Source organism: Vespa velutina, chromosome 4 (assembly GCF_912470025.1).
Source record: "Vespa velutina chromosome 4, iVesVel2.1, whole genome shotgun sequence".
Taxonomy (NCBI): domain Eukaryota; kingdom Metazoa; phylum Arthropoda; class Insecta; order Hymenoptera; family Vespidae; genus Vespa; species Vespa velutina.
Genome location: NC_062191.1, coordinates 8,076,979 through 8,104,252, shown reverse-complemented (window position 1 = coordinate 8,104,252; position 27,274 = coordinate 8,076,979). Strand labels below are relative to the sequence as shown.

At 29.2% G+C, this 27,274-nt stretch overlaps 2 protein-coding genes across 3 annotated transcripts; one reads left to right on the top strand and one right to left on the bottom strand.

Annotated features, from left to right (window-relative positions):
• Nucleotides 1-31: 31 nt before the first annotated feature.
• On the bottom strand, nucleotides 32-6,006 carry LOC124948529 (transient-receptor-potential-like protein). 2 transcript variants are annotated; one of them, XM_047492249.1, is made up of 15 exons: nucleotides 5,592-6,006; nucleotides 5,297-5,519; nucleotides 4,706-4,903; nucleotides 4,433-4,622; nucleotides 4,190-4,372; nucleotides 3,895-4,085; nucleotides 3,639-3,817; nucleotides 2,815-3,290; nucleotides 2,650-2,732; nucleotides 2,458-2,579; nucleotides 2,195-2,385; nucleotides 1,927-2,117; nucleotides 1,617-1,822; nucleotides 1,237-1,497; nucleotides 32-607 (listed from the first exon to the last, which is right to left on the bottom strand). In XM_047492249.1, exons 1-15 carry the CDS (start codon nucleotides 5,769-5,771, stop codon nucleotides 143-145), a joined length of 3,339 nt encoding a protein of 1,112 aa, XP_047348205.1. In that variant the 5' UTR covers nucleotides 5,772-6,006; the 3' UTR covers nucleotides 32-142. The 2 variants fall into 2 exon arrangements, with proteins under 2 accessions (XP_047348205.1, XP_047348206.1); XM_047492250.1 differs by having other exon boundaries at nucleotides 433-607; nucleotides 1,251-1,497.
• A 4,304-nt stretch (nucleotides 6,007-10,310) lies between these two features.
• On the top strand, nucleotides 10,311-12,303 carry LOC124948521 (histidine-rich glycoprotein-like). Its single transcript, XM_047492240.1, has 5 exons — nucleotides 10,311-10,380; nucleotides 10,864-11,054; nucleotides 11,398-11,631; nucleotides 11,909-12,052; nucleotides 12,136-12,303. The coding sequence occupies exons 1-5, from the start codon at nucleotides 10,311-10,313 to the stop codon at nucleotides 12,301-12,303; spliced, it is 807 nt and encodes a 268-aa protein (XP_047348196.1).
• Nucleotides 12,304-27,274: the final 14,971 nt, after the last annotated feature.

Here is a 27,274-nt window from a genome sequence, read left to right as displayed (position 1 = left end):
TTCCACACTTTTATATACATATATATATATATATATATATATATATATATATATATATATATTTCATTTTCATTACACTATTTTGTTTGCGATAAAGATATAATTGCAAGTGACAATAGAAAAAGAGTCTTTGTAACATTATTTAAAGCCATCCCCCTTTCCTAGGTGATCTACTCGTAGAAAAACGTGGTGACTTTGGCATTATGTTCACCAATCTCTGTTTGTCTTCCTCTTTATGACTTTTGCTGTCCGATTTATTGATTTTGGGACCATCCACGATTTTTCTTGGACTGAGAGTAGCTCTTGATCGTGATATTATTATTCCAGAATCTCCCGTATTATTAATATTGGTAGAAACAAGCGCATTATTTGTTTTAATTTGATTGCACTTCGGTGAACTGGGCGTGACCTTGCTAGATTCCTTCTTCATTGGTATCTTCGCCTGCATTACGTTCGAGGAACTTTGACCTTGAGTACTTACTATATAAATATTTTCATCCTTTTTGTTAGTTGGTTGCGATGACGATACTCGGGTCGGTACGACGGATTGATAATTTCGTTTGGATTTTTCATCGATATAACCAACAGTCGACATGATCTGCGATTGCTGTTAAATGAAAAATGTATGTCATTTCATTTTGATTTGCACTTTAGTTTAGTTCAAAATAAATTACAGCAAAGGCTAGATAATTGGCTAGATATTTTATATTAATTATGCATTTTAATTACTTAATTAATTATGCGACTACTTAAATATTAATTATTCATTTTGTAAATTAAATATATGTTTGTCATCAATGTATTTAATTCGGATTTGATTAGTAATTGTAGAATATCCAAACAAAAATATGTTTAACCTATTGACCAGGGATGACGAGTTAAGACGTCACGAAGATTTCGCTTTTATCCTGATAAAAGAATGAATTTGTTTTTTACTCGAATTAAGAAAAACATCATATGTCCCAATTCTTCATTTTATGATTTATTCAAAGTTTCATATCTCCGTCCTAACAATTTCATTTTTAATCAAAATAAATTTCATACGTCTTTCGAAAATCTTCTCTGGTTAACAGATTAATGTAATATCATATAAGTCCAGATATATATTGAGATAAGAAAAAAGCGTACCTAATTATATTAGCGTAACCCAATAACTATGCATCGATTAATACCACTATAACATTATACTTATCTACAATATAAAATCGAATTGATGAGAATTTTAATTTTGATCACCTGATCAGGCTCACCCGTTACTGTCAGTATCGGCACATCATTTCTAACATAATTATCAGTCTCAACAATGTCATGAAGTACATGAAGTATCGTTGCTTCTGTACTTTGTGGTAATTGTATTGGTTCAATTGGAGTTAATGAAGCTTTAGCTGTTAACTTTCGTGCTTCTTCTATCGCTTTCATTAAATTCTGTTGACTTTGCAAAGATGCTCTGCTATAACTTTTACCGATTTGAGAGCTTCGAATCGCGCTATTCACGACCTATTAAATATTTTTTGTTATTATTTCTTGTTATAATATTGTATTTGATATTGTTATTCTATTTTAAAATAGAAATAGTAATTTACATTATTATTTTATGTTAGGAAAAAAATATTTACTTGGCCCCAACGATGTTGAGTTGATTTTAGTACCGCCAATCTAGCAACTCTCTTCCACCTGGCAACATTATCCTCGCCTTCGGTAGGTTGAAGAAGAGTCAATTCTTCTTGTGCAGCATCCTCTATTGATTTAGTAAAAGGTCCTGCCACTTGGAAATCCTTCATCAATCTTCTCTCCCATATTCTCATCTTTCTACCCAGTATAGCTGTTAACGAATAAAACAACATAACATTATTTTTTTGGAATTTTAATTGTTTTTCTTTTTTACTTTCTTTTTTTTCCTAAACTCAAGATAGAGAATATATAGACTTCTCTCTTTGGTATTGATTCCAGCGATGTCCATGCCGTTTCTATGTAAAATATCAAGAAGTTCGCAACGCCACGATGAAATGTCGGATTTCAATTCGTGTACGTCATCCTCTGTAACGGGTTCCGTTTCATGTACGGAATGTGAATTAACCACATATCTCCATACCAAAGCTCTCATTACAATACCATATCTAAAATGACAAAGAAAATAATCATTGTCTCTATTTTAACAAATTCAAATATGTTATTATTAATAACAAAAATTTACTTTTGATTTTGTGAACGACGATTTGTAATATCGTCATGAACGTTACTTTTTTTCTTTGATAAGCCGCAAAATTTGAGGAATAATTTTGGTGGGGGAAAAATGTTGAATGGTGGAGGAAGAGTACCACCTTCCTCAAAATAACTCATCCATAATTTCGTTCTAGCAAATTTCCATTCCGTGTCCGCATGTTCCTACAAAACAATTAATTAAAATATATTTAAAAAATACTATCAATACTTTTAAATATATTTCGTGGGTTTTACTTCGATGACAGCATAACTGTTGCTCATCATGGCGATCAGAAGATTCAAAAGAACGATTACGTTAATAACCGAGTAGGAACCGAACATTAAGAGACCCCAGAATCTGGTATACGATTTAATTCCTACAAATAATTACTTAATATAATATACGAATGAATTCAATTAAAATTAAATGGAAGTTTTAATATTTACCTGTCAGTTCAAAACTATCTATACCAACTCCTCCGAAACTAGCCCAAAATAGACTCTGACAGGTTTCAAATAGATTGCTAAATCTATTAATAGACAAAGACAAAAGTTAATTTGTTTTGTAAGTTTGTCAGATGCAACTGTGATATAAAGTATTATTTTTTTTACCTTCTCCATCTCATACAAGAGTCACTGCCTGCATCCCAAGTTGGATCAGCAATGTCATTGTAACATTTTTTTCTCTCCAACTCAGCAAAGTACCATAACAATTGATTCAAGCCACAGGCAAAGGAGAATAGGACTAGCGTATAAATGAAGAAGAACTTGATTATGTCAATCACCATTCTGCCCAAGGATATTTGAAGTGGTCCAAGATGCGGATTCACGCTGAACAAGTGTACCAATTTGAGAGCACTAAACACGTTTGCTGCTGCAAAAAGACCTTCAGCAATCAACTGTGGATCAAAGTCACTCCAGCTTTCTCTTGGTATTAGTGCAGCTGATGGGTCCATATCGATTTCTGCTGCCTGTCGAAAATAAGCGGCACCTCGTAGAAATCCTGTTAGAACGTAAAGGGAATTTCTGGTAAAGTCGATGAAGTTCCACATATTTCGAAGATATGCTTTTAAGCCATCGACATAAACCTGAAAATTAACAGCGATTGTAAACAATATGTTTTCTTAAATAAATAATTAGTTGCACTTTTTGTGTATATAGTAATATTATATATACACATATAATAATTATAACTATATATATACATATAATAATTATATATTATATATACATACATACTCATAAAATATTATATTACATAGAATTTTATTTTTAAATAAATATTTTATTATTTAATTTATATTTAAAATTGTAAATATTATATAAATATTTTATATATATATATATTTATATAAAATAATTAAATATTATTTTCTGTTAAGTTCATCGAAAATGAAATTCTTTCTTATTTGATTTAGGTAATATTTTTTCTATACCTCTCTTGTCTCTTGCCATATAAATCCTAGAACGTACAAGACTATTACGAACTCTAATGGTGATGGCGCTGCACCTCTTTGTCGAGCTATTTGAATCTCAAGATTCTTTTTAGTTTCTTCATTCCCAAAAATTTTCACGACTTCTACTTCCACACGTTGCGATACTAAGATCAGTATAACTAAAACGAAGATTAAATTGAAAAAATGGTGGACTTTACTAATGAAATAATATTCGAATGAAATTTAATTCGCTCACATAAGAAGAATAAATAGGATGATGCGTGTACTAAAAATTTAACGAATGGTCTTCGCAAGAGTTGACCCATCTTTGATTCCGGAGTGAAAAGATATATTATACAATAAAAGGGAAACATGAGGGCTGTTTTCAGTAATATCCAACATTTTTGAACGTTGGTCATTCTTCGAAATCCAGGAACACCTTCGTACCTTAAAAAAAAAAAAAAAAAAGAGAAATAATATAATAAAATAAGATCGAATTGTAACAAATATTTCTGATTTATCCATATTGATTTAAAAAAACAAAACTCTACCAAATAGCTGCAAGAAATTGCTGAACATGAGAATGAGCGACGAATCTCTTCTGTTTAAATTGTATCGCTTGTTCAAGTTTTGCCAATCGTTTAGTTGATAGACTATCTTCCTCGGGATCATAATTCAAAATAACATTTAGCTCTGTCGTAGTTCGTACTTGTTGCAACAGATCAACGGCAAATCTAATTAAAATATCGAGGTTTAATTATTTATTCGATGTTTAACGAATAAATAGAACTTACTTCTCAACTTGACATCTAAGTTCTAAATATTCCTTTCTACTTTCTGGTTCGGCCAAAGCTAACTCTTTGAGTTCCCAACTTAATTGGAATGCTGTCATCAGAGGATCTGGAGAACTGAGAGATATCAAACTTGGACTAGCCAATGCCTTATACTCGTTTATCCTGGTCGAAGAGAGTCTCAATGGGTCACCTGATAATGAATAATAAAAATACATAAGAACATTGCTCTAGCTATCTTTTTATACTGTTTATCACGTAGCTTTATTTTTTGACCTGCAGTCGACCGAAGACAATCTTCGCAACCACATTTAACGTCGTGTGGCATCGGTAAAGTAGCTCCTCTGTCCAACAACAGCTTCAAAATCTCATAGTTATTCCGTTGCGCCGCTAGTATCAATGGCGTCATGTCGGCTGGATACCGAGCAGACTCCGGATCGATTTTTTGCCAACTGTGAACAACTTCTTTGCCGTCTATGAATTGAACGATCGTACGATTAATTGCAATTATTAACTCTCTGTGTAACTTAAATTTCTGATATAAAATTATATAATGTAAAACTTGTACTATAACTTACATGATATTAATATAATTATACTATACTTGGAAATATATTCAATTAACATTAACTATTGAGATATGAAATAACTATGATAGTTTTTTGATCAAAGAATAAAATAAAATTTAGACAAATAAATGAATGAACTTGGATGTTATTAATTGTTATTAGAAAAATTAACAAATAATTCTGAATAAAAGAAAGAAAAAAAAAAATCATAATTATTTTCAAATAAGCTCGACACTATATCATATTTCGTGATTAGAACGAAACGAAATTGTTCGATTAAAAGAAAATAATCAAGCACCTTTTTGCTCGTTAATCTCATTCGCTGTCAAAAGTTCCTCGTACTCTAGTAACAATTCAGTGGCTTCGACAAATTCATGATCGATGGCATACAAAAGAGCATCCTTTGTTTCCACTCCCATTACAATAAGAAGTTCAATCATCTCAAGATTTTCTGCTTCTATCGCTAACGTTAATGCGCCACGACCGAGACTATCCATGCAATTAACATCGAGAGTCATACCCTAAAAGAAAATCTTCAAGACTAATTCCATTGACATTGAACTTGAAAACAGCTCCAATGATCACGAACTTACGTTGATTTCACCTTTGCTAGCTACCTGAAGAATTCTTTTCACATTTGACAAATCACCTCTTTCGACAGTCAAAAGATATTTCTTTTCTTCTAGATTCAATGGTTTTGTATGATGAAAAAAAATGTCTTCCATCTTTTCTGGTGGTGCTTCCATGTCTTTCTCCGATTTTTGACAGTCCATTTTTGTTGTATCCTCGATTATTATTCGTTCAATTAAATAAAAACACCAACACTTTTTCGAATATTTATCGTATTAATTTATCGGCAATAAACGGTATAACAATATCATCGTTGCACATCTTTTTTTTCTTTTTTCCTTTTTTTTTCTTTTTTTCCTTTGTACGGAAAATAGCTGTCGAGATGAACCACGTGTACGAAGAAGTGTACATCTAATGCTTGTCTGAATAGGAGGTCAGCGACAATCGCTATTATATAGGGGATCATGGGAATTGAATTATGGGAATTAACCAAGACCCTGTTTATTTACATGGACGTTTAAGATCACCAAGTATAAGGTATCCGGCAACGTCCGTTGAGGCCATCGTTGTCGTTCGACTAATTTGCTTATCGATATCTCGTTAGCATTCACAACTACTAGGGTTGATTCTTGGTTAGAACATAAAAAAATTTATTGTTAAGTCAGATCAGATTATTGGTTTATGTTCTTTATCTTATGTACATGTCTATATGTTAATTTTTCTGTCATTTATCAATAACTTATATGATATTCATTTATTGTATATATTAATCAATAGTGCTAATGTAGAATACATATACATTTTTTTAAATTACTCTTTTTTTATACAAACAATGGTCAAGTATTTTTGTATTATTATTTGTTTAACAGGATAAGTATTATAATACATACAAATTAAATGGCAGAATTTCAAATTAGAGATTAGTCGTAAGGAAATTTTTTTAATAAAAAAAAAAAAGGAAAAATTTTCAAGATGGAATGAAAAATAGTCGCTATCGAAGAATGAAAATATTTTAATACACTCTATCTTTTCGATCTATCTTCTTTCTATTTACGAGGTATATTTCGTTAGAATAGAAAATTTTACGCTTTGTTCGCTTATGTAAAAATATTCTATATAGATATAAAAATAGACATTCGTCATTTCTTGTACTAGTATTGAAAGATAAGAAAAAAATTTTGCGTTCTCGTATATATTTGTATATTCGAAATAAATGTAATTATCAAAGATAATTATTGAACCAAATTCAAAGGCCACCGTCATTGAACCAAAACCATAATATAGATTAACATCAATAACTTTCCTATTATTCTGATCGTCGAACGTAAATACGTATGTTTTTGCTTTTTGTTCTTTTTATACATTAGACAATAACGTTAAAGTTTTACGATTTTTGCATAAAATCTATTCTATTCACTATTTTATGAATTTCTTTAGATTAAGAATTAGCGACGTTCAATATGAAAGTTATCTTCCACTTCGTGGACAACGAGGTTGCATGCATATTAACGTGAAACATTTCTTTGCTGTCTTTCCCTCTCTTTCTCTCCTCTCTCTCTCTTTCTCTCCTTTTTTGCTTTTAAATTAAATAAAATTGCAACTTTGAGTGAGTCACTTCCTTCATAAAATATCTAAAACTTAGTAATAAACAAGCGAAGAAACAACTTTCTCTAGCGAATTAATCGATTTTCGCAAAGAATTAAAAAGAGATAGTAATTGTCAAAACCATACCATTTAAAATAATATATATATGCAAGATATCCCATTGATCTCGAACAATTGGAATATCACGTGAAAGACTAAATCAACCGACAAAATTATTTTACAGATTTATTTGTTGTGAAGAGACACATCATAAGGTGCCAATTTTTTTTCTTTTTTTTTTTTTTTTTTTGTAAATCGAATAGCAAAGGAAATTTCATGGCCAAAGTTATCTTTTTAAATGGAACTACATATTTTTCTTTTCATATTCTTTTCATTTCTTTTCTATTTGATGTCATTTGTTGAGACGAATTTAACAATATACCATACGGTATTATTTATTATTATAAAATATTATAAATTATATTATAGATTTGTGAATACGAAAAAACAATTCAAATAAATTAAACAAATATGGTAAATAATAATAATCTAATTATTTCTTCTTTCAGTTGGCCAGATGCATTTCAACGTTATCAAATAAATTCTATATATTTCTATATGATTTGGCAACTGGCAATGACAAGAAATAGGAGCAACGCAAAAAAAGATAGAGAAAAAAGACAATGATATTAGAATAAACCTGAATATAAGGATATGCATCGAAAAAAATATGGAAATCAAGAAAAAATATCCGTAACGATATATCGATGTTAGTTATAAATAAAAAATCTGTACAAATGAAAAAATAAAATCCGTCATACTTTACTAATCTGTTAACATATACGAATATATATATATATATATATATATATATATATATTATGCATTACGTTATACTGCGATATAAGACATTAAACTATATAACATTGTTTTATATTATATCCCAATTTGTTTGATTAAATAAATATTTACATAATTAACAAATACAATGTAGTTTATACTTATAAATAATTAAATAAAAATTAATATTTATTATGCATAAAAATTCAATGTATTCTTTAAATCCAATCATTATTACACCAATTATTCTTCATGTCAAAATCTCTATTATTCTCCATATTTCCATATCACCTAATTTTTTAAACAGAAACATAATTTACCAAAAGGTGGCACTTCTTTGGATATTATGAGATCCTGATACTCTGATTCGATGATCCTGAATCTCGATTTATGGAAAAAATTTCTGCATCTACAGAATTTGAAATTTTTACTAGGAATGAATAACTTACCAAAAGGTAATATGATTTGACGTGCCACCTCTTGTCCCATCATATGATCCTGATACAAGTCTCTATTTGCAGTAATTTGAAATAGAAAGACCAATTTTGTGGATAAAGAAAATAAAGATAAGATTTAAATAAGAACATATCGGATTTTCATGTTAACATTTTTATTAATAATACCTAATAAGATATATAATATATATATATATATTTGACAATTATATAAATATTACTTTATCATATAAATTGGGCTATAATATAATAGAACATAACACGATATAATATAATTTAGTGCAATATAATACAATGTAATACAACATGATGCAATATAATATTATATAATACAATATAATACTACTAGAAATAAAGAACGAACTTGTTCCTTTTATGCTTCTAAAAATAATCGATTTAAGTAAAAGAAATTTATTTCTTAAGAAGTTTGGCCTTCGTTTACAATGCTTGCAGTTTAACAGCTGAAAACCAACGATACAGGATTGTAAATCTTAGGAACTTACATATATATATATATATATATATATATATATATATATATATATATATATATATCAGAACTTTCGTAATAAACTTATTACGAGTATTCTTATGACAGATCATTTTAATCGAACAAAAGATTACAGACTTAAGGAAAAGTTCGTCTCGGCGAAATTATGATTTTAAACTCACTGGACAAGCGAGTCAGAGACGGTGAAAGTTATTAGAGAAAGATTGTACTAGTCCTATTTTCTTTATCTCATTTATCGTCCTTTATTTTTCTCATGCCGAAATGGAAGAAGAAAGTTATGACAACGTTGTTGTCGTTGATGAAAAAGTTGACACTGATAGAACTCAACCACAAGATTGACGAAAAAAAACTGAGATCGAAGGAAGCGCGATTATAATAAATCCGAGGCATCAAGCTACTTGATTTCAGTAGACCGTTTCGATCTTTACGCGATAGTCTAAAAGGAATCCTTACGAATCTTTTTCGTTACAAACGAGATCTATTCAAAATGGCGACCGTCGATCGAATGGTTTCACTTATTTTTCTGTGTGTGTTTCTTAATGTGATCGATACATCGTTGACCTTGAAGAAAGTGAATAGAAGACCGATCGCTTTCCGATACGTCAATGATCTCGAAACATCCGCGACTAATAAAGGCACGTAAAGATCATATTTTTAGATTAGCCAATAAATAATATCAAACTTTTTAATATTTTATATCTAGATATAATATAATATATTACTTATATATAATGGTATAATAATAGTGTAGTAATTGAGTTGAATAATAAGTGATGCCGAAATTTGCACTATTTTATATCTCAATAAACAGTACTAGTTTTTACTGAAAAGTTTGCTTAACAAAATAAACTTTTTACAAGAACGATAAGAAAATAAGCAACGACGTTCTTCACGAAAGAGATGGAAAAATACGTTTCGAAAACACGTAGATGTATATATACCAAATATGTATAGTTAACCAAAAAGTTCTGTTCAAATTGGAGGAATTTTTAGATTCCAAGGACATTAAAATTTTCTATTGCTATAGAGAAAATTCTTAATATTAATGCAAATTATAGAAAAATTTGAGCATTACTAATAGGACAATTCAATATCAAGTCTGTTAAAAAGTTTAATTCGTTTTTAAGTAAAAAAAAAAAAAATTAATAAATTTGTACTTATGCATGTTCATTAATATATAATTATTAATATAATTCTTTCTTCAAGTTTTGATGAAAGCTTTTGAATTCTTCTCTGAGATAAAACGGCTCTTAGAAAGCTGAAAGCTATTTATTCAATGAGAATAAAACTTCTCGGTAGACTTAATAAGTGTTCTCCAATTGGAATGTATTTTTTTCTCTCTTTCGAGAGCAATGTCGTTGATTATTTTCTTATCACTCTTTCGAGATGTTTGCTTTTTAATGCAAGACTTCTTCCGTTATGGTATGTCGCAAATTCGGTTTTTTTTTTATTTTATCTTCAGTAAACTATCGATTAACTTGAGATAACTATGTAAATTAAGAAAGAAAAAAACAATAATTCGATTAACCCTTAAATATATTATATTTAAAATAGTAGAACTATAACGTGTTGATATTTAATATAATTTAAAGAACAATCGAATATACGTGTAGCAATTTAATTTATTATAATAATTTGATAAAAATATTTTATTTATTTAGAAAATATGATTTTATAATAATTTATATATAATTTTATTATTTATTAATTTATTTATTAATTTAATATTTACTTAACAAATAGTATAATATCATTTTCTTCAAAATTTATAATAAAAACTAAAGGAATAATATTGTCTTAGATTCAATGCAATATTTTAACAAGGAAAAGTAAATATTATTAAAAAAAAACAAGAAAGAAGAAAGATAGAAACTTTTTCTGATGGTTTTAATTGTGCTATTAAAGGATGTCAAATAGTCTCGTTAAAAAAACGTTCCCCTTTAACGAATAGCTTGAGACTTTATTTGCATTTGATTCAAGCAGGCGATCATGGTGGTGAAGTTGACGTCGACGGTGGTGACAAACACGTCGTGAAAGGTGGCGGTACGAAACAGGAAGAGGACTATCATAAGTCGAAAGGGCAAAAGAACGATGAGGTATGCGTCTACTTTCTTTCTCTCTCTCTCTCTCTCTCTCTCTCTCTCTTTATTTCTTGAATTGTTCGCAATATCAATTATCATTTAACATTTATATTGAAATGACCAATTTAATCGATTCGTTCATGATTAGAAATAAATAATAAATATATTTGTCAATTTTCTTATTAAATAAATAATTTATTAAATTTATTTTTTTTTCTGTATAAAATATTTATGAACATATAATTTATTCGATTCATCTGATAGTTATTTGTTTAAGGATTACAATTCATCTTTTTTATTTTCATATCTGATGATATATTACAAATTGATACGTTCGTTAAACGATGGACAAAAAAAGGGCTACGAAAAAATTCACGAGTACGAGAAGAAAGAGGAGGGCCATCACGACAAAGAGGATCATGAGAGTATTTATGACGAAAAGGATGGTCATGATAAAAAGAAGCATGAAGAGGGTGGTCATTATAGTGAACATCACCATGGTGTAAAAGGAGAGAAGAATGCGAAATTTGAGGAGGAAGGGAAGCACCAGAAGGGCCATAGTACTAAAGGGGAACATAGTATTTTCAAGAAAGTATGTATTAAGTGTTCTTTAAGTTCCTTACTTTTTCTATTTTTTCTTTTTTTTTTTTTTGTAAATAATTACATTAGCCTTAATTTGAAGCTAGTAATTCTAACTTTTCAAATAAAATTGTTTCTCGATCAATTCAAAAGATTTCGATAAATCTGAGATTATTTTATTTCCCTGAAATTAATCTTTAAAAATTGTTCAATAATCTATTTTTTTTAACTTTTTTTTTTTTAACGAACTTTCAAAGATCTAAAAAAAAATGATTAATTTGCATCGATAGGACGAATACGAGAAAAAGCACGATTTTTACGATGAGTTTCACGAAGATGGTGATCAAGAGAATCATGGTGCCTATCATAAGAAAAACGAGGCTAATAAAGGAAATCACGAAAAGAAAGGCCATCATGATTCAGATTACAATGAGGTTGCTACATCGAATTATTATCGCTTTCTTTTTCTCGTGACGAGTTATAAGTTGATTTTTCATGTTAAAATTTTATTTTCTAGCACAAACATGATAAAGAATCGAAACATGTGATGGGACATCATAGTCACGATCAAAAGGGCAAGAAGTCCGCCGAAGGACACGATGATCATCATCGTCATGATGAGAAATATGGTAAAAAAGAAGGATACTCATCTGGAAAGAAATGGTCGAAAAAGAGCAAACGTTGAATATTGAAAAATTCACTTCGTGCGACGAAAACCAAAGATTATGTATGTGAATTGATTCATAAATCTAAGTGCCATTATAAATAAGAATTATGTTATCATAAAATGATACTTATTTTTGAATCAATTCAATAAATACTGTATTATATAACAGGATTTTCTAGTTTGACTATTTTGAATAATTATTGGATTGATTCATAATAAGTGATTCATAAATATTATAATAGTTAGAATTTGATTACAATTTCAAAATTTCATTATATTATTATAAGTAATCAGTTTATTATAATAAAATAACACTTATTTATGAATCAATTAAATTATTACATTAAAGGATTGACACATACGCACACACACACGCACACATACACACAAAGTTGAAAAATTTATTTTGTATACAATCTAACGACATAATTTCGTCTCGTCGTTTAATAATTACAACGTGTTCCATGAGCAAAATTTCATTCTGTAATAACCAAAGGATTACGAGAATATTATAATACCGATTTTAAATAGCTATTAAATCCTTAATCGATAATCTCGCATTCGTTAAGATTTGATCATCGTCACTAAAAAACATTTACATAAATTAGATCGATAAATTCGAATTAGATTTCAAAGAATTTGAAAGATCTACTTAACATTTCTTATTCCTTCTTCTTATTCATTTTCTTTTTCATCTTTCTCTTTATACAATGACGAAATATTTTTTGATTTTGAAATCTGACAGAGCAAGAAATCGATTAAGTAAGTCGATATCGCACTAGTAGATCGATCGCACCCCTGTTTAATTCGCGACGTTCTTGCCTGTCCGCCGTGAAAAGTGAAAATCTTGGCGTGAAATTGGCCACGGTCTGCTACTTACACCATTATGTTGAAAGAAAGTATCTATCACGACCCTATCCTCGATGCTTCCTCGATTTATATTTGAATAATCTTAAGAAAATGTGGGCGACTGTAATGATATAAAGTAAATTAAAGTTTATACATTTAAAGTGTCTGTAGTGATTAAAGAACACATTAATATGTTATTTTCTATAAAATCGATATCAATTTAATCTTAATCTAATATATATTTTATAGGAATGAATTAAATACGTGCTATTAATATATAATATATTTATATCTTATAATTATATATAATATCATAATATAATATCATTATATATAATTATTATTATATAACATATACTCACTATATCAAATATTATAATTAAGATAAACATTTTATAAATAAACGTGTATATAAAAGTTTATTTATAAAATATTTCATATTAATCCTTTACATAAGTGTTTAAAAGTGATCATAAATAATTGGCTGTGCTAATACTGTTCTTTCTTTTTTTTTTTTTTAATAAGACGAAAATTAAACAATGCTCGTTATTATAGTAAATTACATTTAACATTTCTCGTTGTAAGATAAATATAGTAAGCTATTGAAAAAAAGAAAATTTTTGATAACGATGAAAGAGATAAGAAGGAATATATAATACATTTATTAACAATCTGCATTAGAAGAATAGAAAAGTTTATGGAAAGAATAATAGGATAATTTTTTCTCAAAGAGAAAAAACGAGATCTCTTGAGATAACATATCGAATGAATCCAACCGAAAAATCGATTGTTTATTCAGGATATTACTCGGATTACTCGAATTGAAGCCATTTTCTTTCTTTTTCAGTTTACATTTTTGCAAGCGTTATTAAAGCGAAACTACAGCAATATTCGTTCTTTAAATCTATTATTTAATCATTAAGCTGCTTTTTATATTATTATTTAAAATATGTTACACTTGTAAAGTATATTGAATATTAAAGAAGAAAATAATATTTATATAAGGAGAAATAACAATTTAGTGATCTATATAAATTATTTTAAATTATCTTCTTTCGATCTTATTAAAAAAATCATGAAAAAAAATATATATCGAAAGAGATAAGTAAAATTATTCGACTTTGAACGAAATAATCGAAACAAATTTAAAATTCAAAAAATCTAATCAATTAATAAAAAAAAATTGTATTCTTATGTTTCGCATTTCCGTAAATGATTGTAAATATCTTTAGATTGATCGAAATAAATCTTGTGTAACGACAAGAGAAAGGAGGAAGCCAAATTGATCGATGAATTTGATCGAGCGCAAGATTCTCCGATCGCCGCCACGATCCGCGAAGCCGTGATGCGATAAATCGCTGTGAAATTGTCGAATCATTCATGAACGGTTTTCTAACAGGCGAAATCAACTGATATAATCGGCCTGCTACTTCAGGTTCACAGTTCAGTCTTCGTTGTGGATTCGGAGGTGGAGTCATGGGAACTTATAGAAGGTCGATGGCCATTTGGCTGTCGCTATTTCTTTATCTGGTAATATGATTATTGATTATTTTCCGTGACTAATAACAAATCTCCCTTAGTTATTGATTAAATGTGTGATTTACTATAAAAAAACGAAACAATGTTATTCCTACACAACAAATCAATTTTAATGTACATAGTGGCTAGTTAAATACTGTTATATAATATTATAAATCAATTATAAAAAAGAGATTTGTCATTTTGTTTTTTCTTTTTTTTTTTTTTTTTTTTTTATTATTGAATGTAAACGATATTTAATGGTAAATATATAAAATAAGTGAGTATTGCGATAGAAAAGAAATGTATAGGATTAATTTGGATTTCAGTGTTACAAATATTTTTAAATATCAAATATAATTGATGTAATTTGTTTTATTCATGTATAAATATCATGTATAATAATTTAATAATGCATTTTTATACAAAATGTTCGTGTTTTTATAAAAGTAAGTTTATTGTAAAGTATTTGACATCTTATGTGTGGATTTTAATAACTCTTCTTATATATAATACCTTTTCCTAAAATTCTTCAATTTGATCAAAAGTAAATAGAAATGTAAATTCTTTAAATTAGAAAAAAAGAAACAGAACGTCCCTGAAAATATTTTTATTCATTGTAGAGATCTGCGATCTATCAAAAATGTCATTTAACTTTCGAAAAAAATTTCTCTCTAACGGCAAGGTAGCATATTCAAATCATTCGTCAAACAATCTTTGAGTATTCCCACGACAACGTAGTGATCGCAGTCCCGTTGGAGAAAATTATTTACTTGTTTCTTGTTTACACGGTAGACAATTTATCCAGATAGGAAAGCAATCGAAAATTTTTATAGCTGGGGCAATCAAGGACATCAAATGCAGGACTGCGGAGAAATTCAAAAAGTGGAGTAGAAAATATTTTACTGGAAGAGATTGTTCTTGCAAGGAGAAACAACACGACGAAACTTCTCGGTGCAGCTGCTATTGAAAATCCTATTAAAGCAAATGAACGAATCCTCTCTTTGATCAACGGTAAAAGCGACCTTGTTTTCCCGAATTATAATCCGGTTCAAGATCAAAGTATAGCACAATCTCAAGCCGTGATCGTTAGCTTGAATGATACAAAGGATTTGGAAAATCTCGATCATGTTTTGGCTTTCTCTGGATACGAGTCTCAAAAAGTAAATCTTAAAAAGGACAAACGTAAAGTTTTGGACAACTTCAATAATGATCAAGGTGTCATACCTACTTTATTTAATATTACATTTAAATATAATCAATATTAATAATTTTATTTATTCGGATTAACCATTAAAGAAATTTTAACAGAAAATAATTCATTTTACTTGAGTAATGTAAATATTCTTTTTGATTTTATAGCCGCATTAAGTAGACAAATTAAAACTACGGACTCAACTACGGTCTTACCTTACGTGAAAACGCACCACGATGTTCCTCGAAGGTTTCAATTGAATAGAAGAAATTTTAACGAAGGACATCCTCCTGCAACGGTTTCCTACCAGAAAGTATCACAGCCTATCACCCAAATAGATCCTAATATTATTGTTGTTAATATGGAAACATCGACCAAAAAGTTCGCTATTAAGAATCGCGCGTTACCTAGAGTGTATAAACCTGAAGAAGAATTGACCTTGAGTAGTATCGAAGTAACAAAACCGACGTACCGTGTCCCAATGCGTAAAATAAAGAACGATGAAACGAAGATTAAAAAAAGTATCGAAGAAAACGTGAGTGACCGTCCGAAATTACAAAAGATCAAAAAGAAAGTGAAAATTTTGAACGTAGCAACGTTACCGCTGGTCACAACGCCTTTGAGTGTTTATAATTATACAGTATTAAACAAAATGATCAACAATCATAAATCATTGTCAGAAAGTCCAATAGTGCAACCTGTTGCTTTTCAAAAAAATAATAACATTGTTTACCAAAACGATTCATTTGTGATCGATAATCAACCTGATTTAAAACGACAAGAATCAGTCTCAAAGTCGGATAGTGAGTTTGGCTTATCGAAAAAGTATAAAGTTATACCAGAGGCTTTTTCCTATTCGACAAAACATTCTGGAAATGCTAAGAAAGTTCAAACCACGACAATCAATTCTGTAACTCCGAAAAACATCATTGGAACGAAAGAAAGTCTCATAGTAACTGATTCGAAAGTAAATCCTATGTCGAATTACGAAGATAAAATAAGTCTTCTCGATACTAACCAGGAAACTAGATATAAATACAGGAAGGAAAGTCCAACTGAGAAACAAAGAGAAGATCATGAGAAATTTGAATCAAATATCGATGACACGTCATCTTCGAGATCTAACTTAATGAGCGAGGAATCAATTGACGATGATAAAAATATTGAAAAATCTAACGAACGTCCTCAACGTAGAAATGATTCATACGAAGTATCGGAATTGGCATCGTTTGAAGATGATTATGACTCTGACAATACAGATTCTGATCATCCTCAATCGTACAAATTTCCTAAAACGTCCATAGAGGATGACGATTACTACAATGACTACAACAACAAAGATGTACGTCATTCACAAGATCTAGAATATTATAAAGATGATCAAGATTATGAAACGAGCAATTTAAAAAAAGTTGATCGTGATAGTAATAATGAAGAAACTGAGCATAAAGAAGATCAGGATCATGTTAGTGAGAAATACCAAGTGAAAAATAACGATCAAGATGATAATCAAGATGAAGGAGGTGCTCATAATTATAAATATATGGAAAAAAGTGAAAGTGGTGGCAATGGTGGTGGAAGTGATAGTGGTGGAGGTGGTAAAGGTGGTGGTGGTGGTGGTGGTGGTGGAGGTGATGGTGGAGGAAAAAAAGAATTTACAAAAGGTGGTGAAGTTGAACAAAAGGAAGATTATTATAAGAAGCAAGGAAATAAGGAAGAAAAGGTGAGAAAATCATTCAAATTTAAAAAATCGATTTATTACTATCGGGATATTTTCATAGGCCTACAAAATTTGGCATGAACATGACAAAGCCAAGAAAGGTCATCACGACAAGGAACAGCATAATAAAGAGTACGAAGAGAAGGATGTAGAGAAAAAAGAACACGGAGAAGATGCAGGATATTATCAAGATCATTATCAAGACGAGAAGGGTAAAAAGGAATCAGAATTTAATGAAAAAGGTGAACATAAGAAGGGTCACAATACCAAAGGTGAACATTCGGTGCATAAAAAGGTAAGAAAGAATGATATTTTTAAACGATAGGGAATCTGGACTTTTTCACTTACCCATATTATATGTATCTATTTAGGACGAGTACGAAAAGAAAACCGAATTCTTTGACGAGTTTCACGAAGATGGCGACAGTGAGAAAGATGGAGGATATTATAGCAAGCATGAAGCTGAAAAAGGTGGTAAAAAGAAATCCGGCCATTACGACGGAGCTTTCAAGGAAGATAAGTATGGAAACTCCAAAAAATACGAAAAGAGTGAATATCATGATGAAGAGAAGGACAAGGGCATTAAGGAAGGCCAAGAAAATCACTATGATCACGAAAAGAAGTATAAGAAAAAAGATGCTCATGAAAGTGGAAAAAAGTGGATGATGGACAGTGGCAATGGTGGTGATGGAAAAGATGGAGGCGGCGGTGGCGGCGGTGGCAGTGGCAGTGGTAATAAAAAAGGTGGCGGTGATGATAAACATGGCCTCTAATTATATGAAGATCATAGGCAGATAGTTAATGCAAAGTGATCGTTAGGATAAATTGTGATTATCGTGATCGTGTCAATGAACTTGAAATATTTTCATAAGCGATCTATGTTGTTTCTTCTATCTCGAATGATGGATTATTGTTATATTTTTATTTAAATTATACAGGACATGTGCCAGTAATTATGAAATTGGTCGAAAGTAAAAAATATTAAAACAGAAAAAAGTTAAATTTATCACTCACTCTATGTTACGATCTATCACATTACAATATCTATAATGTGGAATTATTAAACTAAGTATATTACTCAGGCCACTTTCATAATCACTATTTATCATATGTTATAATCGCCGATAACATTTATCTTAATATTGCATTTTCAGTACCAATGGTGACGTAAGTTTGATCGAGAAGCCTGAATTTTTTCTATTGTTTTAGAAAATCATCATCTGTCGACAAATAAAATGTTCACGACGTCCGTTGTGATTCGTTAATCTAAAACTTTATTCACTTTGGACGTATTTGTTTCATGGATTGCCATCAATACACACACACACACACACACACACACACACACACACACACACACACTTCCAACGATTCTACGAATATGCATGGAAATGGGCATCGTGCTCTCCTTACGAAGCTTCTATAATTTAAGAGAAAGTTAATTCGACGTTTTAATGAAGCAAACGAGAAAATGAATATAGTTACATACTCACGTACACATATGGTCTTAAGATCTTTTATTAATTATTAATAAATTAATAAAGCTATTGTTGTTGATCGTTAAATTTACCCATACGTTTTAATTATGAACTCAATTATCTTTGTCCTTGGAGATAATCATCAAATCCAAATATGTCAAGACGATATAATCCTTAAATCTCCCTAATCCTTATTCAAGATCTTAACGAAGAAATTTTCGAGCAATCCTACAATGATTGGAGTTCTATGTAATTACACGTAGCTATTTAACTGTAAGGTGAAAACATATCTATACACAAAGAAGGATTCTATCACAGTTTCGAGCCCGCTATTATATTCTCTACCAAAGAGAAATATCGTATCTCGATATCGTCTCGCGCTAATACATAATATAAACGTACCTATGCATATATTTATGGAATTACGTGTTGAATTTAACACATGTTATATAGATGAATATAGAATACATAAACGAAATATTGGTATTATCGAATAACAATAACAATGGATACACAGATAGATACGTTATGAATGCATTATGAATTGTATCGATCATGAAAATATAGATTGTAAAATGTATACTTCTCAAGACGTTCAACGTAGCAGATATCTACGAATATTACGTATATATAGAAATATTCTTTCTCAATAAATTCATATTATTATATATATATATATATATATACATCGTATATCTCCATACATCAAACACATATATACATTACAATTCGTTTATCGTATTCTTTGAAGCTTTTTTCTATAAATCCATTTCTTTCTTTCAAAACAGTCCTCTTGATTTCTTTTTTTCTTTCTGTTCGCCTACCAGATTTATTCTGAATCATAATAATGCTGACGCATTTATATTTCGAAATATCATATGAGACAAAGTCACGGTCAATATACATATATAAAAGAGTGTTTTATTCATCGATAATAAATGTTATTTTAACATGGAGACAAAAATTAAGTCGGAATGAAAAAAGAAAAAGGTAAAGAAAAAGGAAAGAAAGAAAAAACGGGAAAGAAAAAGAAAAATAGAGAACGAGATAAAATAGAGAAAGAGAAAACAAAGAGAACGTTTTGATCGATCGTTCTTCGCAGCAATAACCGGACACCACTTTTCAAAGTGATAAAATCAATACGTCAGACGCGACGAATGTTCCTGTCAGAGGATTTACGATCACGGAAGCTTTATTACTTAGTCAACGTATCAATAATTAAAGGAAAAAAAAGAAAAGAATAGATAAGGTTCTTGTCATTTTCCATTGATTTACGTTGATATTGAAAAGATTTTTAATAAGTGAATGTAAGAGAAAGACAGGTAGATAGATAGATATAATAGATAGAGAAAAACAAAGAGATAGATGGATACCAAGAAGCTCTATATTAACATCCGCTTTAGGATTGTCGCAACGATAAGTATTAAACACTATGCTTATATCTTCGTGAGAATGAACGGATCGTGTCGATTGCCGACGGACGTCAAAATCGTCACGTATTTAATAATACAACAAATGATAGATCAACACGAGGATACGTTTATTATAGGTTTCTAAAGAATGGATTACAATTTCCGAAAATTCCATGGATGACTTTAAAAATCAATTACTTTTTTATTGAAATTTTTTATATTGAAGATTTTTTTAATTAACTTTTAAAAATTTTTTTCAGATTATAAAAAACTTCGTCGATTTGTAATATTACAATACGAAAAAAGATATTAATCTTGAAAAATGTCTCGAAGTAAAGTAATTGATCTTTAAAATCAATTAACAACTTTTGTTCTACTTTGTATTTTATAAATGTACAGAATATTGGCAGATTGATAGTTCATAAATTAAAAGGGATTAAAATTGATAAGAACTGATTCGTCCATATAAGCCAAAAATCTCAACATTGTTTATTGTAAAAATTTTTAATTAATATATATATTATATATATATATATATATATATATATATATATATATATATATTATATATATAATATATGCATTTATTTTTTTTATTTCATTAGAATAATATAAATTTATTGGAATAAATTTAAATGTAAAATTTAAAATTTATTAATATCTCTTAAATGAAATTATAAAAATCGAATTTTATCTAAATTAATGTTTAATAAGTATCACATAACTTCCGAAATCTCGTATTTCTTTTTTTTCCCTTATTTTATTATTATTATTAACATCTAACAAGTGCAGTTATATCTTCATGAAAGAAAAAATTTCAAGCTCGATTGCAAATGCAGAGGATTAAAGTGCTGTCTTACGCCTACAGGATATAAATTGACAACGAAAAAGAAAAGGAAACAGAAAAGTTCGTCTTATATTCAACACAATACGTCTACTCGAGCAGGATATATGAGCCCACCGTTTATTTACCAACCCTATCCACTCGAGATTGTTACACACCCTATTTTCCTTGTGTTGCTTCTGGTAGCAGACTTCCTACATTTCCGTATTATTACAATCGTACATTATATACAACGTTGCTAATAATGTCGTATTATAAAAATAGAACAGGGAGATTATTGTCGTTTAAATTAATTACACGATTGATTTTGACGCGATCGAATATCCTTGATTTTGCGATCTAATTTACAGGAATGAAAAATAACATGAATTTTTACATATTCTACATATAATACATAATTATATATAATATTTTATAATACATCTCTTTTCATTAATTTAAAAATTTACTTATTTTTTTTTTTTTTTATCTATCTTTTTACTAAAGAGTTCTTCTTTTTTTCCTTATGACAAAGACAAACTTACGAATAAGTAAATAAATAAATATAAAAATGTTCAAACTAACTGAAAGTGATAAGTAAACTTTAAAGTAAGTGATTATGAAGTATTAAACAGTATATAAACATCGAAAGAATTTTCAACGTTATAAAATAGTTAGATAGTAAGATGTATACGCACACAAAATACTTATAATACTAATAACTTGTTAATGAATTATTATCTAATCTTTTTACTTTATCACGAAATAATTGGCAGAAGCATATATATATATATATATATATATATATATATATATATGGATGTTTATCTCTCTCTCTCTCTCTCTCTCTCTCTCTCTCTCTCTCTCTCTCTCTCTCTCTCTCTCTGTCTCTCTCTGTCTCTCTCTGTCTCTCTCTGTCTCTCTCTGTCTCTCTCTGTCTCTCTCTGTCTCTCTCTGTCTTTCTGTCTCTCTCTCTCTCTCTCTCTCTCTCTCTCTCTTTCTCTTTATTCATTAATCTCTCCATTTTCTAGAATTTCATTAACACGAATCGATCCCGAGAACTTGCTTGAAAAAAAGTACGACGTTTTTCTAATAAGATAGAAAAATAAATGAATCAAAGAAGGTGCGAGCGATGAATACAAATAACTATAATAAATTGAAGAGTTTTTGATTTATCTTATTCGATGTGGAAGAGGGAATAACCCAAAGGATTTCGAATTTTGATGGTGAAATAGTAAATAATGTTTTCGATCGAAATTTTCGAAACAAACGAGAATAGTTTCCGGTCAGGTATTTCTTCTTGTAGACATATCATTCTCAAGAGATTTGACTTTTTCGATTTCCTTTTATACGAGGAGTTCCTTTTTCGAAGTCTCAATGTCGATTCATTCTGTTTCTCTTTCCCTTCGTTCACCTATCGTTACTGTAAAATTCTACTTTCTTTTATTATAATTTTTATTGGATAGGGACACGTACCAAACGTTTTTCAATAAACGACACAGGGTATAAACGAAAGGTGAATATACTCCAAGGTAATTGGAATTACAAGCTTCTCAAATGTTCTAGCCATTTTCCACTATTCCATTATTTCATTAATGGAATTTTTATGTGTTTCAAAGACATCAGAAGAAACATATAAAATCGCAAGGGAACGTACTTGTGCGTACGCGCGTGTTTGTAAGCGCGTATTGTGAAAAAAGGAAAAATTTATTTCAATTCTTTCTTACATTTTACATGTCCGCATTTACAAAAGTATATAATAAAAAGTTAAATTAAAAGATAAAAAAAAAAGAACAAGATAATAAAATAAAAGAAAACAGAAGAAATAACAAAAAAATAAAGTTTAATGATAAACGAAGTAGTAGAATATATGTAACGACGGTTAATGTTCAATTCGTGTTGTAACATCTAAATTTTCTTTTTCTCTTTACTTTACTCTCCAGTGCTTTGTTTTTAGAATTTGTTTACTATCCACTTCATGAACATGAGTATACCATCAAGAAATAAAAATGTTTACCTGTTCCATCTCACGATTCCATCTGACTTTTTGACATTTCTGAAGATCTAATCCGTTTAAAAAAAAAAAAAAAAAAAAAAAGAAAAAAAGAAAAAAAGAAAAAGGAAAAGGAAGAGAGAGACTTTCATCGAGTAAAAATTCATGTCCGGTGGTGTGCTCAATTAAAACACCGTCTCTAATAATATGAAATTAATGTAACAGACTTCAATCTTAATCTTTTCCCTTTTCCATGCTTTTTCTCCGTCATTCTCCATCCCACAGAAAGGCAAAGTTGTGTTTTTAACGGAATTGGATGACCGTTGCTCTTCGAAAAACTTTCACGAGAAAGTACTGCCTGTTGAAACACCTTCTTTCTTATTCTGAAGTGGATATCAGAAAGGTATACTTACGTAGGTAATAATTTACATGCTCGCATTGAGATTTACGAAAAAGAATAAAGGGAGTATATAAAAATTGATACAATGCATTTCCACTCTGATTACTTCTTATTTTTCCCTTTGAAATTTATTTGTTTTATTGTTAAAAAAAAAAAAAAAAAAAAAAATTAATTTCTCTCTTTTTCTTTTTCTTTCTATTTTTCTTTATATCTCTCCCCACCCCTTTCTCTTTTTCTCTTTTTCTCTCTCTCTCTCTCTCTCTCTCTCTCTCTCCCTCTCTGTATCTCCATCTCTATCTTTCTATATATCTATATATTTTTTTTCTCATGTGAATAAGTAAATAGCATATGTTTTTTCTTGACTTTAACTTACAATATTCTCTCATAATGTCTTCTCAGTAAAGTGCATTACTTTTCAATAACATATAGTATACATATATACAGAGAGAAATTATCGATGGTATTGTCTGTTATCAAAGAAAACCCGCTATCCTCGTTGAAAGAGTGTACCTGTCAAAGGTCAATTTTTCCTCTTTTCTTGTTAGATCGTTCGACTTCTTTTCTTTTATCGATGTACGAACAAGAGATGTTCGATGTTCGAACAAAAGAATTATATTCATAAATGTACGTACGTGCATAGATATTTTTTGTCTTTTGAAAAAAGATTATCTGAGTTAAAAAATGTCATATCAGGAAAACCGTCGAATTACAGAAATTAATCTGAGATAATTGTTATGAATTAATATTATAATTGAAATTATATATAGATATGTATATGCACATTTATATAAAATATCTTAGTGATGTCACTTTGTCTTTACTGCCATTGACTTCGTAATGAAACGATGATATTAACTTAACTATGTCGTAGTTGTCACGACTAAAATCAAGAGTAAAATCGCATTTCAGAAAATAAATTATGCGACCGGCAATCAAACATAGTTAACATCGGTACGATGTCCAAGTATGATTTTATTAATTTGAAAGAAAAAAACGAAAAGGAAGATGAAATTAATTACTGCGATAGTTGCATGTGACATTTATTATTATTTTTTTTTTTTTTTTTTTTTTTTTTTTTTTTTTTTTTTTTTTTTTTTTTTTTTTTATTAGATTTTGGTTTTAATGAAACAGTGGTGTATGTCAATAAATGAATCAACTCATTCGAATTAATTATTGTTACTTTAACGAATAAATCTACAGATTAGGAAAATGAAATATTTTTATTTTCCCCTGTTAGAGATACTTTTAACAAATTTCCTGAAACTATGTTTTAATTAATAAAATGTCAGTATTAATTTAAAATAATAGAAAATTTATCTGTTACACTTTTTTCTGAAATTAACAGAAAATTATATATCATTACATAATTATAAAATAACTCTCTCTCTTTCTCTCTCTCCCTCTCTCTCTCTCTCTCTCTTTTTTTCTCTTTCATATCTAAGATCGTGTAAAAACTTTCACAAAAAAATAACAAAACTAATAATACTTACTTAAAAATACAAAAAGTATTCAACTTTGTAACTAACTTAATATTTTGCATTCATGGAGGATCGAGTTAACCTTTAACAGACATTCTAATTTTACGTATGATCATCAGAAATATCTAGTATCTAGCATTAGAAACTACCTCAGTTCTACTTCCAGTTTGCAGTTGCTTATAAATATGTAAATTAGCGTTTGTATGACGTCGCGACGGTATGGTAGAAATAAAACCCCATATACAGAAGCAACAGGATTATCAGAAAGGATTTTCCTTTTTTTTTTTTGTTCGTCACAGAATTCTGTTCTTTTTTATCGTTCAAGATACGTTTACGACATTGCGTAAGAACCTTAAAAAAACGATACCCTCCAGTCCTAAGCTCTACGTTTATGACCACTTTTAATCATAAAAATCTCATAGAAATTCGGAGAATTCCATGGCTAAACGAGCACCATGAACAAGATCTATACATATATATATACGACCAACATGATAGTCGCCATAAACGCTTAGGCGCATCTCGAATTTAACGCTTCTACGCACTATTATTTGCACTTGTGGCTTACAACCTTTCCTTCCCCCTTAATATGATCGTTATGCGTTATATAAATTAATATCGAATGATTATTATATTTAATATTTAAATCTAAATTGCTTTACAAATAATATGATCTTTTGTATGTAAAATGTAAAATCGATGTAAGTAATTTTATATCAAGTAGGTATTAAAAATATATTTATTTTCGATTCGAATTCAATATAAGTTTAAGATTACTTTATTTTTAACGTTTGTTGACTAATTATTATCAAAACCGACTTTTAATTATTATCCGAATAGTTTTCTTTTTTTTTTTTTTTTTCAATAATTTTAGATACTGAAAACGTTTAGAAATTTTAATGAGATTCAAGACTGTGTGTCAAATTTAATTTGAATTTACATCATATGAATTTTATACTTCGGTAATGAATATAATAAGCTTATTCGGAGAAGGTCAACAATATATTGAAAAATTCTATATTTTTGTAATATTTAATATTTAATTTTTTCTTCGGATTATCATTAAAATTCTCCGAGAAAAATCTTATAAATTAAATTTACTTTTATTAATCACAACGTGTTAATAAATGCTATGTTAAACCAAATTAGGAAATTAAAAAAAGATGATGTAGTTATCACCGAATTATAAATTAATGCACTTTTACGTACCTTTTGATATAATTATCTAGTTGTGAAAATTAAAACATGAAACACACACGTTGCGTGTCCCCAATAATCATAAGATTATCAAAATATATGTGTATGTATATAAATATATATACACACATTTTACATAGTACGCGTAGGAGTCCTAAATTTTTCCAGGGAAACAACATTTTTTTGAAAAGATAAGTCTTTGTTTCGTATTTACAAAATGAAAACGATAAGTTACGTGTGCGCAATGCATTACTCACAATTATAATATAATAAAAAATAAGATAAACAAGGATGAGTATGAGAAAAAATCGCTGGTAATTTCGTGGACGTGAAGCAGATTGCTTAGTTGTTGGCTTCGCAAGAGAGATAAGAGTGACGAGTAAATGAAAGATGACGAAGAAAAAGGGAATGTAAACAAATTTCGCGTACTTATGATCTTAAGAAAGTGGGAAAAAAAGAGGGAAAGAGAGATAAAGAAAGTTAAATTAAGAGAGGAATAGAAAGAGAGAAACAGAGAGAGAAAGAGAGAAACAGAGAGAGAAAGAGAGAGAGAGAGAGAGAGAGAGAGAGAATAATTGAGAAAGAAAGAGAAAGACAAAAAAGCGTAGGACAAAGGGAGAGGCGGATAATAAGATACAAAATAAGAGAAGAAGACAGAGAGAAGGAGAAAAAGATAGAGAAAGAAACAGCCAGAAGGATATGTAATAAAATTAAAAAAAAACAAAGAGAAATATATCTATAGACAGAAAGTAAAATTAAGAAAAAAATAAATAGTAAAATTCAGAAAGAATAAGAGAAGAACAAATGGAAAAGAGAAGAACAAAATTGAAAAAGAGATAGGAGAATAGAGAGAATGAAAGGGAGAAAGTAAACCTGAGAAAGAGAGAAAAAGATAGAGATACTGATAAAGATGCTGAGTATAAGAG